The sequence below is a fragment of the Siphateles boraxobius genome, unplaced genomic scaffold, assembly GCF_051911475.1.
Source record: "Siphateles boraxobius isolate OS27281-9 unplaced genomic scaffold, OSU_SipBor_1 12, whole genome shotgun sequence".
Classification (NCBI taxonomy): Eukaryota; Metazoa; Chordata; class Actinopteri; order Cypriniformes; family Leuciscidae; genus Siphateles; species Siphateles boraxobius.
In genome coordinates, this window is record NW_027508722.1 from 22,353,628 (window position 1) to 22,369,895 (window position 16,268).

The window sequence follows — 16,268 nt, forward strand, 5'->3', positions numbered from 1 at the left end:
ATAGATATTTTAAGAAAGAAATCATTTACCTGATGAGAGTATGTTGACAGTCTGTGTAGTAACTGTAGTTGAGCTCCAGAAAATCAGTAATGAGGAGGCTTTGACAGTTACAGATTTGAAAAACAAAAAGGCGGGAATAAAGAACCCGTAACTCAAACACAAAGAACCATTTCAGCATATGAAGGGTTCTTCAGGACGATACGGTACTAAATAGAACTGTTACTGCGTGTAAAGAACTTTTTGCTACACTGGTGAATTTGTTTGCATCTTACCTTAAAGACAGAAATACTTCTGTTAATTAGGGGGAGACAAACGTGAATTTGACTTGGTTACATGAGACTCACAGCAGTTACACAAGCAAAAATAGACTAGATTCAATGGAAACATGAGGACTATTTATACACCAAGAGTAATGACTCTGAACAATCAAGACGATCAACCAATAAGAAAACGGACACCGGTACGTACACGGACACCAGCACAGACACGTCTCCGGCGCACCAGCATGGGCACGGACACCATCTCCGGCAGGGAAACCATCTCCGGCACGGTCACCATCTCCGGCAGGGACAACATCTCCGGCAGGGAAACCATCTCCGGCACGGTCACCATCTCCGGCAGGGACACCATCTCCGGCATGGGCACAGACACCATCTCCGGCACGGACACCAGCACAGTCTCCAGCACTGTCTCCGTGACAGACACAGGCAACTAACCAACTGTGTTTATGTAAACCTTGTGTGTATTTGACCGTTTTAACCCAATAAGACTCAAAATATAACTTAGTCCAGTAACCAGGTGCTGTTTGACACGCTTTTTATTTTATTTTTATTTTTCTTTTAAGTTCAAACATTAAGTTTTGTGTAACTCGACCTCTGCGTTAACATGTGACAAATAATCTTATACTGGTTCATGGCATGTCGTAATTGTTATTAGAGATGGCAACAGGGGCCAAGGAAGATGTTTTAGGTTGGTGGTGTTGTGTTGTGTTTTTTTTTTTTTTTTGGCGGGGTTGTGTATAAGGAACCATATCAAGTCTATAAAACTCATCAAAACTCCGCGAAGCACAGCATGCCTATCGGTGAGAGCCATAGGGTGAGAAGAACACTCGAAAACAGCAGACACACAGCGAGACATTGACTGTACAAATCACATGTTTGATACTGCTTGCAATCGTAATGCACCGGTCTACGGGACATGAATTAAGCCTTTCAATAAAAGAGTTATTGAGCTGTTTACACTGTTATATACAATAAAATAGTCCGCAAAACCACAGGAAATAGAAATGAACACAAAAAACCTGTCTAGAAGTGCCTAACGTTACCTTTCTCACGGACGGTAGTGGACTGGACACGAATTATTTATATGCACACTGCAACGATTTACAATATGACGTCACACTCTGCCCGTATGTTTTAAAAACATAATTCAATATAAATAGGCAATACTTTTTTATTAGCCCACTTAAAGTGTGTATTACAAATAAATTACTAAATGCTAAAAATTAATAAATGCATATGAACAAAAATGCGGTGAAAACAGCACCTATATCTCTATATGATATCTATGCTGTTGTGTGTGCGTTCATGTGTTTTGAAGAAGGCGTGGCTTTGAAGCGCGCTCTAAGGGAGGGTAGGATCTCATGCTTTTTTATTTTTTTTACAAAGAAGAAACAGAACTGCATTGAGTACATTAACAAAAATAAATAAATAAATAAAAGAACTAGCTCCTCAACAAGTAGGAAAAAAGCATACATAGTTCTTAAGAAATGTGTTGTTCTTACTGTTATCGATGAGTTTAAGAGATTTTACAATAGGGGAAATGTCAGCAATGAGGACATCAAATCTAGGCAAAGTCTTGATAAATTTGTTTTTGTGAATAAAAAATTGACTATGCAACACAAAGAAATTAACAACATTATCAATAGCATAGTAACTCCCAGAAAAATAGAGGAATATATCCTTCAATGAAAAGTTTAAATCACATTTGATAAAATTAGAAAAATAACAACCCAAGCTCTCCCAAAGAGGCTTAACCTGATTGCAGTGGTAGAATAAATGAAGCAACGTTTTTTCCTCAACCTTGCAAAATGCACACAGGTCAGAGATATCAACAACAGAGGCAATTTGTGAGTTGGTTGGGTAAACATTATGAAGAATCTTAAAGTGTACCTCTCTAATTTTATTGGACATAAAATACTTCTCTGGGAGTAACCATGCCCTTTTCCAGCAAATACTGTCAAAAACTTTTTTGATCTCATGCTTAGTTTCAAAGCTGGCTTGAGTGCCGAAGTTATGACGTCACTTTGTATGCCAAAACGCGGAAGTGAGTTAGCATTTTAGCACTTCCAGTTCTCTCGCCCTAAAGTCTATGGGTTTTTTGAATGGCTTTTTGCTAAATCGCCTGAAATAAGGTCTGTGGTTTACATTTACATTTACATTTAGTCATTTAGCAGACGCTTTTATCCAAAGCGACTTACATCTGAGGACTAAAACAAGCGAGTCATCGTGAAGAGGGAAGAACGACGCAAGAAGTGCTCAAAATACAAAGTTCAGGCATTGCTCAGAGTAGCAAAAGCCAGACAAGGGAAGATTTAAAAGGGAAGGAAAGATTTAAAAGAGAGGAATATATATATATATATATATATATATATATATATATATATATAATTTTTATTTTATTTTATTTTTTATGTTAAGTACTCACGGAAGAGATGAGTTTTCAGTTGTCTTTTGAATGCTGTCAGGGATTCTGCATTACGGACGAGGGTGGGGAGATCATTCCACCAGCATGGAACCGTGAATGAGAATGTTCTGGAGAGTGTTTTAGTGCCTCTCTGTGATGGCACCATGAGCCGTCGCTCCTTGGCCGATCGTAGGCTTCTGGTAGGGACGTAGACTTGTAGTAGGGAGTGAAAGTAGGACGGAGCTGAGTCTGTGGTAGATCTGTAAGCAAGCGTCAAAGCTTTGAATTTGATGCGAGCAGCGAGTGGTAGCCAATGCAGTGAGATGAACAGAGGAGTGACGTGAGCCCTTTTGGGCTCGTTGAAGACAAGGCGGGCTGCAGCATTCTGGATCATCTGTAGAGGTTTAGTAACACATGATAGAAGTCCAGCTAGAAGAGCATTGCAGTAATCAAGCCTAGAAATAACCAGGGCCTGGACGAGAAGTTGTGTTGCATGCTCAGTTAGGAAAGGCCTGATCTTCCTGATGTTATACATTGCAAACCTGCATGATCGAGCTGTCTTTGTAATGTGGTCTGTGAAGGTCAGCTGGTCATCAAATATTACTTCAAGATTTCTGACCGACCTTGATGGGGTGATTTAGGATGACTAGCTGGATAGTGAAGTCGTGCTGTAGAGACGGCTTGGCAGGGAGGACGAGAAGCTCAGTCTTTGCCAGGTTGAGCGGCAGGTGATGTTCCTTCATCCATGCCGAGATGTCCGCCAGACAGCTTGAGATACGTGCAGCTACTGTGGGATCATCTGGTTGAAATGAGAGGTAGAGCTGGGTGTCATCAGCATAGCAATGGTAAGAGAAACCATGTGCCTGTATGATGGGTCCCAATGATGTGGTGTAGATGGAGAAGAGGAGCGGTCCAAGAACTGAACCCTGAGGAACCCCTGTATTCAGTTGATGTGCTTTGGATACCTTGCCTCTCCATGTAACCCTGAAGGACCTACCTGTGAGATAGGACTCAAAGCAGGTGGAGGGAAGTTCCTTTGATGCCCAGTGATGAGAGGGTGGACAGAAGGATCTGATGATTCACAGTGTCGAAGGCAGCAAAAATATCCAGCAGAATGAGAACTGAAGATATGGAAGCATCTTTTGCGATCCGCAGGGCTTCTGTGACCGACATTAGTGCAGTCTCGGTTGAATGGCCTTTCTTAAAGCCAGATTGGTTAACATTTAGCTGGTTGGTCAGAGAAGGGAAAGATGACACTTGGTTGAAAGCAACTCGTTCAAGTGTTTTCACAATGAATGGTAGGAGAGAGACAGGTCTGTAATTCTCTAAAAGTGATGTGTCTAATGTTGTTTTTTTAAGCAGTGGAGTTACCTGAGCCTGCTTGAATGCTGTAGGGAAAATGCCAGTGTGGAGGGATGAGTGGATGATGTGTGTGAGTGCTGGAAGAAGTGTGGGAGAGATGGCTTGTAGAAGGTGTGAGGGGATGGGGTCTAGAGAGCAGGTGTAGGATGACTGGAGAGGAGAAGTTTAGATACTTCTTCCTCGGTTAGCGCAGAGAAGGTAAAGAGAAGGTTTCTGGTAGTGGGAGAGGATGGTTTGGGTTCCTGTGTGTGTGGAGTTGAGAACTGACTGCTGATAGAGATTGTTTTGTTGGTGAAGAAAGAAGTTATCAAAGTCATCAGCAGTTAGCGAGGAGGAGGGTGATGGTGGAGGTGGACAGAGGAGAGAGTTAAATGTCTTGAAAAGTGTTTGTGTGTTAGAGGCGCTGTTGATCTTGCTGTGGAAATATGAAGATTTTGCAGCGTGAACATCAGCAGAAAAGGAAGAGAGCTGGGATTGATACATACTCAGGTCAGACGTCTCTTTTGATTTGTGCCATTTCCTCTCTCTTATATAGGCTTCAAAATGTAAACATTTTGGATTAACTTGTAAAGATTATCTTGATAGACAAAACGTGTAAGGGTCACAACTCTTTGTTGAACACAGATCTTATTTTTTGCGATTTTCCAAAAGTCTATGGGGAAAATGCATAGCCTTTCGATCGATGGAACCCATGCGCTGCTAACTTCCGAGTTGTCCTACAAAGTGACGTCATAACTTTGGCACTCTATTACCTTTATAGTTGTACCTTTAAGTTATACTGACATATTAGTGAAATACAATGAATAGTCAAGGTTTTTTTATGCGAAAACAACAAATCCCTAGTGAAGTGTAAGTGGCCACTCTTTTAGAAAAGGAAAATCTATATTCCTCCCTGTTATTACAGACAGTACCACAATATCAATATCAAGTAAATATCAATTTCCAATACAAGTTCCTGGTTTTGTGAATTTGTCAGGATTTAATTGTTTAGCAAACACTGATACTGTTGCCAGGCAGACACTTTCGCTCTTGTACAGCTTGACTTAGTTCACTACTATAGTTGAATGAATGTGGACCAGATTCAAGAATGACTCATGTCAACAAATGTCCATTCAAACATGTGCTCATAAATGAGTAAGACTGTAAGGTCAAGGAAATTATCTTTTGGGTCACTTTTTCCAAACCTACAAGCACAACTTTCCAGTGGAATACATCGTGCTATTTATCCAAGCACTTTATTCCCGTCCCCTATAATCTTGTAACCTATCTTTCACAATACCGTAAACTCTGGCAAGCTATGAATCCTTTGATTTACCAGCAGCTGCAACTGAATAAAGCCCCACTCAGACTTTTTCTGAAAAAAAGTTAATTAATAGTTAATAGCAGGCTAAAAACACCATAATATACAGTCATGTCAGCTACAGGCATGTTTTCCTGCATTTTCCAGAGATTCCCTGCCAAATCGGTCCCCTTTGAGATGAAACCCCCATCCATTCCCATATCCGCACCTTCCGTTATAATGGAAATTGAAGTCTCCATTCTCCTGCAGCTGGATCACTAATTAAAACGTCTGCCAGAGAGCCACGAGTCACATAGACATCATTAGTCGCCTTTCAGTGTGTAAACTTGGGAGGTGTTCAACATTAATCGCTTAACAGACAGACACTAGGACATTGATAAGGTTGGTCAGTACTTTTGAACCGTGATAAGAGGCTGTTCAAAATCCAGTGATGATGGGCCTCAAATTGAGCAATTCAGTAAGGACAGAGAATCATATGATTCTCTCATTTTGCCATCCTTGCCTTGCTATATATCTTTTTCTTTACATTTTCAATACATTTCTACAGTATCCTATGTAAATAATTACATTAAAAACAATGGTAGGCCTACTAATAATAAAAAAAGTATTTTCAATAATGATTTTACTAATAATTGTGTAAAATGCCCTAAACACTTGGGAGTTTTATTTCAAATAATTATTAAGTAATTTCATACTCATCTTTTACTATATGCTCACTTCCTTCAATGCCTCTTACAATTGGGAATAAATAAACCCAAAAAAGGAGAACAAAAGAACAACATAAATTTGGGTCAATATCACATGAATTCTGATGAAAAGCATTATACTTATATGTTTACACTGTTTTATGGCAAAATATATTGTGTTTCTTTTTTGGAGGACTAAATGTGGATGCTCTGTGTCAAAATACACTGCTTGTTCTAGCCTCAAACGAAGAGGAAATCTCGAAAGCACTAAACAACAACATTAAGCTATACAATAATGCTGCAGTCTCGAAGTAATAAAGACAGGAAAATTGTGTAGAAGCTCAAAATTCCAATGAGGTTTTTTTCGGTTTTTGAGAGCGCTGTTCGTTGCTATTGTTGTTTTGTGTCGATTTGGAAGAGCAGACTCGTTTTGCAAAAGCTCAGAGTGAACATCAGTCTTGGATGATGAGAAACCCAACCCTATCTTATTTCCAACTGAATAGCCAATCAGATCACACCAATCACAGTCACCATGGCCTTTGATTGGCTTCCGATGACATCATTACTACAAAAAGTAAAACACATCACCAATTAATGATGAATGCTGTTCAATCAGCTTGTTGTTTGGAGGGCCCTGACAACATGCCTTGCAGGCTGACTGTCCTTTCTTTCTCACATCCTTCAGACAACTCAAAAACACAAAATCTTACACTAACACGAATACAGCTTTTTGAAAAGACCAGATCAGAGACACACCTGATGACTTTAGAGCTTGACATCCTTCTACATAATGATTCTGGGATCTTTTTTGTTTTGTTTTTCATATATAAGGCAACATAATTATAATAGCAGCATGAGGGTGACCGGTGTCCCCCACACATAGCCATTTCTCACAATGACGTCATATAGTTGGCACTGCATATTCAATCTGACTTGGGAGATAAAGTCAGGTTGAGTGTGGCTGAGCACTACTCACTGATAACTGCAATGCAACATCAGTTGTACCAGTCTGATATTAAAAGGGGTTTACAAGGTCAGGGTCAACGAGATAGAAAAGGGAAAATATCTTGAGTGAGTGATGAGGGTCTGTGTTAGAGAAAACCATCTGTAGGTACTAACACAATCAACCTTTCAAGATCACTCGCAAAGCAAGCCTATATGCCAGGAACAAGTTTTTCAAAGGAAATGACGAAAGCAAGGTTTGAACAATGTAATCAACAATAGACTTTCCACCTATTATTTATTTTCCAACATTGCTATGGTTTCTTGGCTAGGATATATACAAAGGAGTTTTCTGGTCCATATCTAATTCACAAAAACATAGGAAGTTTTACTTTCACGAAAATGCTATTTTATTATGCTAATCTATTAAAGGAATAGTTCACCCAAAAATAAAAATTCTGTCATCATTTACTCACCCTCACGCTGTTCCAAACCTTTCTTTCTTCTGTGGAAGAGAAAAGAAGATTTACCAAAGGAGGACCAAACAACGTTGGACCCCAAAGGCTTTCATTGTGTGGGGGGAACAAAACAGTGAGACATTTTTCACAATATCTTGTTTTGTTCCACAGTATAAAGTAAAAGGTTTGTAATGACATAAGGGTGAGTAAATGACAACATAGCTAAATCGATTTTGCACCTGCAAGATTGATTTTCACTCAAAATATATTTGTATGTCACACATAAAATAAAAAAATAAAGTCCTAGAGGTTGGGAACGACGTGAATGTGTGTAAATGATTACAGAATTTTCCTTTTTGGGTGAACTATCCCTTTAAGAGGAATTCTAGAAACATTTGTTGTTTCTATGCAACAAAAATAATGAAACGCTATGGGAGCTGCGCAGTGATATAGTGTACAAAAATTCACAGCTGTTCCTATACTGTGTATTTTACCATGGCTAGACATTTAAACAACTTAACAGGAACCATACCATGAGAGATGATTACTTCACTATTTGACACGTTTAGAATCCACAGGCAGTTTACATGGTAATTCAGTAGCTCTCCCACTCCATCTACTGGTGACTCATTTCAACTGATGAGATGCCAGATGCCACAAATCATTCCTCCATACAAGACTGTGCGTTCTTCTTTTTTATACACATTATATGTCTTCAGTTCAAGGATGTGACGAATGCAATACAAATAGTAATGGCCCAGCTTCAATTAATGTAATCTAATACCAAAATGAGATATTTTAGGTTTTTAAACATATTTAAATAAGAATGCACAATTTATTACTTCCATATTGAATATTAATAGATTAAGTTTTTTTTTTTATGTTTAGTAGAGTATACTTTTTTTTAAATCTGTTATCAGCCAATACAAATATAAAGATAAAAATGTAACAATCTTTATCGGTTATCTTTATATGTCAGCACATTTAAAGATCAGCACTGCTCAGAATTTGTATATTTTGCAGATCTATGAAAAACAAAACAAAATAAAAGATATTTGCTGACTCAGTTTGTCCAAATTCAACAAATGCACTATATTATCATTTTGCCATTTTTGTGCAATTCAATCATTGACTATGTGGCTTTTTTGGAATGATTACTTTAAAAATGTACATATGAAAGTGTTAATGATTAGAACTTTTGATAGCCGACTCTTAGGATTATATAGAAATTTATTACAAGATTATAGGGGACGGGGATAAAGTGCTTGGCTAAATAGCATGATTGAATTAATGTATTCAAATAGTCTGTTACACTGGAAAGTTGTGCTTGTAGGTTTGCAAAAAGTGACCCACAAGATAACTTTATATTCTTGCATACTGTATGTAAATGTGATTTCAGAAGATGAATCCCTTTTTCATTTACTGTAAAACCCTTCATATAACATGTCTATTTTTTTTTGTTATTGGTATAAACGGTATAAACAGTCAATCCATTAACAGAGACAGACAGAAGGCTTTCTCTGGGACATAAGTGAATTATTTCGATTTGGCCATATCTATACACTCCAAAATGAACATACTAACAACTGATTTAGTATGAGGCTATTAATTTAAAGTTGAAATAATCAACTCAGCAGCTCATGATAGTGCAGAATAGAGCTGAAAAAGGCATGCAGTGAAAATTACAGTATGCAAAACAGCTCAGCTATACAAATAAAATGTTTTTCCGGCATTTTCAAGCTTTTAAAGGCCATAAAATAGAGATAAGTAATTAGGAACAACACATTCATCTGAAATACAAATGCAGCGAGTAAATTAGGATCTATAACCAAACTATATTGCATTTGGAGAAATAAGTAAATTCCTGCTCAATTTCCATAGTCAAAGAATATTCTAAGTAAATATTCCAATCAATATTCCACATACATTAACAAAGAGAGAGAGAAAGATAGGCATGAAATTAATGTACCAGAGGAAGTTCAAGTATTATGTGGCAGCACATTTATAAATTATCTTATTTTGGCACAAGAAAAAAATACTCAAAGATGTCAACAGAGATGATAAAAAATACTTCTGAGAAAGCAATTCATGTCCAGAGGAGATGGGGAAGAAATGCTGAAAATCCCGTGTTCAGCTCTTAAAGTGTCAGTTCTTCCAGAGGCCAAAAGCTTTAGTTCAGTTCAGTATGTTTTACTGCAGCTGGTTTGCTCTCCTTTGTCTAAAAGCTTGTTTTTGCATTACAAAGTCGGGTTGATAATGACAAAGTCATCTAAGCCTGTTTCTCTTGACCACAATGGTGCCAGCCACAATGTCATACACAGTCCTGTTGTGCTGAAAGAAAAGGAGTGTGATGAATGCCGGAAAAAAGAAAGCGATGGAGAAGTTCTTGTTTAACGCTCTCACCGTAGACCTACAAGAAAATCATAAAACAAGAAGTTTCAATAGAAATTTTAGAAAAAGGTCTAATTTTTTAAAAAATGACAAAGAGTTACGTCAACAGCAGCACTGACGCAGAAAGCGTGACGTTTGTCGCTGGTACCACAAGAACTCGGTTTGGCTGAACCAGAACGGAGCTGTCACATGTGACCACTCGTAAGCCAATGAGAAACTTTCCTGGTGTCGCCCCACCAGCTCCCCAAATACATATGATCTGAAAACAATCAAAAACAGTTATGCAGGTCTTCATGAATTATTTCAGCAGATTAATTCAATTGTTTGAACTAACCTCATAAAAGCAAACTAATATCCTGTACACTAGAGCCACAAGCATCATCTTCTGCAATTCCTCCATTGACGTGTCCTCATCAATCTCCTCTACTATGAAGTGCATGGCAAACTTTGAGATGTCCCTAAAATTAGATTTTAAATGGACAAAGAGTGAATGATTTGGTTTAATGAAAAACAGCATGAGTGACATGTAAAAAATATAAATAAAAGATTCCAGACTCACTTCATTCCACTCAAGTGCACAATACTAAGGATAATTGTGGCTTTAATGAAGAAAAGAATGAAGAAATCCACCATTTCCGCCAAGAACCTTTGCAGAGGAGAGGGGATATAATATTCCCTACCTAGACAAAAAATATTACAAATATGAACTGCTTTTGTAAACTGAATCATTCTAATTACGAGGTACAATTTTATGCTCCATCTTATATGTCTTATTATTGGATATAATATTAAACTTACTTTTTTTAAAGATGTAATCAATATTAGTTTCCTTTAATAACAATTAAGTGAACATAGGGGTGATTTCACTACTTTAATATGAGCATAAATTTCCACTTTTGCCATGTCCCATAGATCCATGCACAAACTTAACATAAAACTGGCAATTATAAGGAAGAAATGGTGTTTCTTCATCTCTCCTTTCTCCAATAACAATGTCATAAACAAAACATTTTCATATGAATTTTGATGTAATTGGTAATCAATTCGTTGATAGGTTTTGTTTAATTTTAAAACAGTCTATCCTGTTAGATAAAACTACAGAAATAGGCATTTAAAAAAAGAAAGAAAGATGGTAACTTCAACACATTCATGTAAATGTCAATGCATCACTGAACAAATTTCAGCTAACTTTCTATCTAATTAGACACCCTGTTAATGTCAGTTTTTACATAATGAAGCCATAATAATAGACTTTAAGCACCCGAGCTTGAGAAAATCCAATTTCTAAGAGTCTGGAATACCATGTTAGAGAAATATTCTTTAATTTTAACGTAGACACTCAATCACATGCATAAACTAAACACAGTCCAAGAAGGCTCGTTTACATCTATACACAACGTACAGAGTTGTCATAGCCAACGCTAGCGATGAATATAATATTGCAGCTGGCAGTTTTAACAACAAAGAAAGTTAATAAAGGATGTATTAATTATTATATATATTTACCAGGCTGTTGAGCATTTCCATTGAGTTGCTGTGGTTGTTGTTGTGGCGGCAGCTGCGCAGGCGCTGTGGCAGGAGCTCGAGAACTCTGTCCGCTAGCGTCAGCAGCAACACCCGCCGCGTTCGCACCTGCAGCAGGAAAACCAAACGGGCTGCTGAACCAATTCCGAAGGTCTCCATTAGACACATCTGTACCCCATGTCGTTGCTCCTGGCGTTTCATTTGTTCCTTGTGTTGGGAAACACGGTGGGAAGGAAAACGCAGACATGGCTATCCAGCTCTGCCAGTTCATATAATTGTAGTAGTACTGCCACATCCACACTTGTAATTTTTCGCAGTACTCTGTGGTGGTAACAGCGGTGGAGGTGTCTTGTTTGTGATTATTTGTTTTCATGTTTTCGCCGTCCCTAGTCCTACTGTTTTTTGCCAACGATTTCTCCTTATCACCAGCGTTTTCGTCTAACTCCGACATGACACTTTTGTTATGTGACGATTTAATCAACTTCCGGCAATATTTCGTTGTACATAATAAAAGTATTAGAATAGAAGACATGAGCAAAAGCCCAACCTCTTCTGTTTCCTAGAGGTGTTTCTCTAAGGTTTTCAATTGATGGAAAGGAATTCATATTAATTAATATAGTGCGAAATAAAGTCAATTTCATGTACAGAGAAACGTTTACTGTGTTTGCAGTTGTTGCTATTTACACTTAATAAGAATTAATTAATTTATAAATATATAATTGGGGAGAGTGAGGTAAGATGTGTCATCCCCCTTAAAATAGCATTTGTTCTAGCATTTTTAGTGTTCTTAAATTATAAAAAATCATATCAAATGGATAACAGTAGACACTTTAATGAATTTAACTTAAAGTACAAGACAGTGAACATCTATTACAACATATAAGACATGATGGAGTCATGTCTATAAAAAATGGGGGTAAGAATATCTCAAAACCCATACCATCAAATAGCATTTGTTTAAGGATTTTTAGTGTTCACAAATTATTAAAAACCATGTCAAATGGGTAACAGTAGACACTTTAATAAATTAAACTTGAAGTATAGTGACATGACTGAACATTTATACATGTTACAGAAACGATGGAGTCATGTTTATAAAAAATGAGGGTGAGAATATGTCTCAAAACCCATGCCATGTACATCACATTGCCTTTCATTTACTTTAAAAATAACTCACAACTATGCAATAGCTATTTTACTTAATTCAATAGCTATTTTATTATTAAACTGTTTGCTATTTTACTGATTTACTGTATAAAATTTGGTTCAGAGACACAATGGAGTCATGTTTAAAAAAAAAAGAGGGTAATATTGTGTCTCAAAACCCAGAGCCTATGGGACAGAAATCATGATAATCATAAACCACATCAACGACAAAATCCAATTAATTGAAGCAATAATAAGAAAATTGTGGTAATATCAAGGTACAAGTTCAGAGCAGCAAAGATGTACTCTTCTGGATCGATGCTGTATTTGTGCTTTCCACCCAGTATGAGCTGCGTGTCCATCACCAGGTACTACATATAGATAATGAAAGGGAGAGACAGTAAGAAAATGACAGCAGTAAAGTGGTATTATTAAGACTATAACAGATTTTTGGTAGAACATAATATTAATACAGTGCCAGCTTCATTGCACACACTATACGTCCAGTTACTGACTCATGACGTCCCCCATAAGGATTATTTATCTTTACACACAAAGCTGCACCGTATAAAGCAAGAAAGAAGTGTATTTACCACAGAGAAGACCAAAGTTCCCAACGATGCATAAAGGATGTACAAATACTGTGGATTATGAAAGTTTGCATGAATGAATATAAACAAGTAAATATTTTTGATAAGAGAAGGAATTTGAGGATTTACCTGCGATCTCAGAATTGCACAAAGCAATGCAAATGAAAACAGCGTCCAGCCCATTGCCCATATGCTTCCTGAAGCAGCTGTGAAATCCCACTAAAAACAAGCAAAGACAGGTTTACATACTTTATAACTTAACAAATCCTTAATTTTAACGATTAGACAAAGATATGATCTGATGTCACTGCAGTTTTGTAATGAATCTACGTACTTTAGACTGCAATGAAAACAAACTCATTGCAAGAGACACCAAAGCAGTTGCACCCACTGCCCAGAGCACTGCCTCTGCCGAATAGTACCTGAAAAAAAACGATATGTCGGTTTCTTACTATAACACTGGCTGTGTAACTAAACGTAAATTGTTGTTGAAATTCAATTTCTTGGAGTAATTGAAGTGCATTTAAATCAATTTCAATAATGCTTTTCACTCACACTACAACTGATCCAAGGAGAAGGCCCTCTGCAATTGTCTGTGTGAGAAAACAGCACTAAGCATTTACAAAATGATTCCGTTTAATGTTCACAACAATTAAATACTACAGTGGTTCTGTGATTTACTTACAAAGAGCCCTAGGAAGATGAAGTTTAAGGGAACTTTCCGACGGATGTCACCACAACAGATGAGCATTATGATTAAAGCAAATGTTACACCCCTTGTGAAATTTAACCAAACAAAAGAAGTCAGTGTAACATTCAGTTAAACACAATATATGCATATTATTTAGGACACGCAGAACACACAAAAGAGAAGTCCTCACATCATAGTGTAGGTAAACCAGTATGTGCCTCTTACCCAGTCACTGAGTGTCTCCCTATAAGAAAAAGGCACAAGTGTATTAATAATATAACTACTATTCAGAAAGTTTGGGGCCATACAATTTTTATTATATTTTAAAATGCAAGTACGCACGCTACGCACAGCCAACAGCGTAGCTACGGCGTAAGTTCAACGAAGTATAAATTGGGCTTAAAGTACACTTCATTATCTGTTCTTTGAATTGAAATTAACTGAAGTAGAGTGGCAACATAAATTCCGGTCTACTCACCAATAAAGAAAAGCACAGATGATTCCAACAGTTATTAATAGTTGAACCATAAGTGTCAAGTACACTTTTCTTATGAAACCTACATGAAGCACATTTGTAGACATGACACATAAAAATCGCAAAAAACACAATTCTAATTTAGCACATCAAGAAACATTGAGCGTATTATGTTTTATGTATTAACATAACCAAGTGATGGCAGTAATTTCAAGAGAGCACAGCTGACCTCTTCTTATGGCTGCATCAGAAAAGCAGTTCTCGTTCTCAAAGCCCAGGGTGTACTCTGGGGGAGCACTGTCTGGAATCCCCATATTGACATGTTCAACAACGGGGGGCATCATGACAGCGGTGGGCTGCCCAGCATTGTACTGCATTGCATTAGGATATTGCGGAGGGTAGGGGTTGTATGGAGGGGGAGACTGCTCTGTGTTCATATTGTGTCTTTCAACAAACCTAGGTGTAAGTATACACACATTTAAATTAGAAAATCGAGAGTAAATATTATAAGCTATGAAACTGATGCTTTTATGATAGATTTAATCCACACAGACAAAGAGGTCTATATGCCAGCATTTTCATCTAATGACATATGAATAAGATTTAAAAATTTAGGGTAACAAATTCTCTTTATGTAAAATTGTTACAATTTCCATCTAATACACCAATTGCTCAATTTTCTTTACATTAAAACTGCCACTTACCTTTTAATCTGGCACCACTTTGCTTCCTGTTGTGAGTTGTGCAGGGCAAAGTCTGTTCTCGATCATTTTGTCTCCTGGGGGACGGACTTTGCCTAGCCCATCAAATCAATACACACACATGAGAGTCAAGTTCATGTGTGTGTGTGTGTGTTATTTTTTGTTTTAAAATTCAACAAAGAATGAAATATATTTCACAATGAAATGTACAATTTACAGTGATGCACCTCTACTGACTGATTTTTGTTTTTATCATTTTAATTCATTTAAATTCATTTATATCACTTTAACTACAATTTTCAATAAAATAAAATAAAAATGATGCCTTATTTTAAAATACAACCTCTTTGTGATATAATTTAAGGGATACTTCACCCCAAAATTATTATTTTTTTTAATTATTTACTCGCCACCATGTTCTCCAATTCAATAAAAGTGAGCAAGCTCCAAAAATGACAAAAGGCACTATATAAAAATAGTTAAGTTAAATCTGGACATATTCCTCACACAAAGCAATTGTATAAATCTTTTATCACTTGAATTATAGTGCAAGTAGTATGCACTATACTGTTATGATACTTTTTAGAGTTTTACCTGTTTTTTTTTTAATATAAAGTAGGCTATGCATTGTGTTTTAGGGTTAATGTGAATTTCTCTAAAATCTGGATAATATGGCAGAAAATTACCAGTAGGCTACATTCTCCGTTTTTATCTTTTACAGTGTAACCCAATCCATTTAATATTACATTGCATATCCTGTAGATGGCGTTAAATATATTGACAAAAACTAAATGTGCAGGTGTGCTACCTAAATCATGAATAAAACATGTATCCATAAGTTAAAATGAACGGGAAAAAAACAAAGATCAAGAAAATGGTCATTAATAATTAATTAGCTGCTTATTTGTATGTAAATATACCCAAACACTGGCGGATCGGTCCTGATTAATGAATAATTCATAAGCTTCTGGAGCATGATATACCCACTGCTGCATGCGCAGGTTTTAAAAGCCAGGACACTCGAGCATTTTTCCCAAGAAAGAAGTCGTCTGTTAGCCTATTCTTTTCCTTGCTTTTGCGTGTATTTTAGTGTTTTCGGTTTTGTTCGTTGAATGACGGGCTGTCACAAACTTGGGTGAGAAAACGTCTGCAAGGTAGGTTTCCATAGCAACGTCGATATTCTTGCGCGAGTTTCTTGATGTGTCTCGTTTTAGAAGTTGCCCTGTTTGTTTTGATGCACATCCACAGCAGGACTACAGGCAAAATGTGGGAGGGGATGCGAAGAGAGAGGGAGGGAGGGCGGGAGAGATGGGAGGA

At 37.1% G+C, this 16,268-nt stretch overlaps 2 protein-coding genes across 2 annotated transcripts; both read right to left on the reverse strand.

Annotated features, from left to right (window-relative positions):
* Positions 1-8,645: 8,645 nt before the first annotated feature.
* Positions 8,646-11,848, reverse strand: fam8a1b (family with sequence similarity 8 member A1b). The gene is made up of 5 exons (XM_077212674.1): positions 11,331-11,848; positions 10,384-10,504; positions 10,159-10,282; positions 9,944-10,083; positions 8,646-9,843 (listed from the first exon to the last, which is right to left on the reverse strand). Exons 1-5 carry the CDS (start codon positions 11,797-11,799, stop codon positions 9,699-9,701), a joined length of 999 nt encoding a protein of 332 aa, XP_077068789.1. The 5' UTR covers positions 11,800-11,848; the 3' UTR covers positions 8,646-9,698.
* Positions 11,849-12,164: 316 nt separating this feature from the next.
* On the reverse strand, positions 12,165-15,061 carry LOC143714058 (protein lifeguard 1). Its single transcript, XM_077204984.1, has 10 exons — positions 14,955-15,061; positions 14,480-14,706; positions 14,254-14,332; positions 13,966-14,019; positions 13,770-13,860; positions 13,640-13,677; positions 13,419-13,506; positions 13,214-13,303; positions 13,088-13,135; positions 12,165-12,865 (listed from the first exon to the last, which is right to left on the reverse strand). Exons 2-10 carry the CDS (start codon positions 14,685-14,687, stop codon positions 12,716-12,718), a joined length of 846 nt encoding a protein of 281 aa, XP_077061099.1. The 5' UTR covers positions 14,688-14,706; positions 14,955-15,061; the 3' UTR covers positions 12,165-12,715.
* Positions 15,062-16,268: the final 1,207 nt, after the last annotated feature.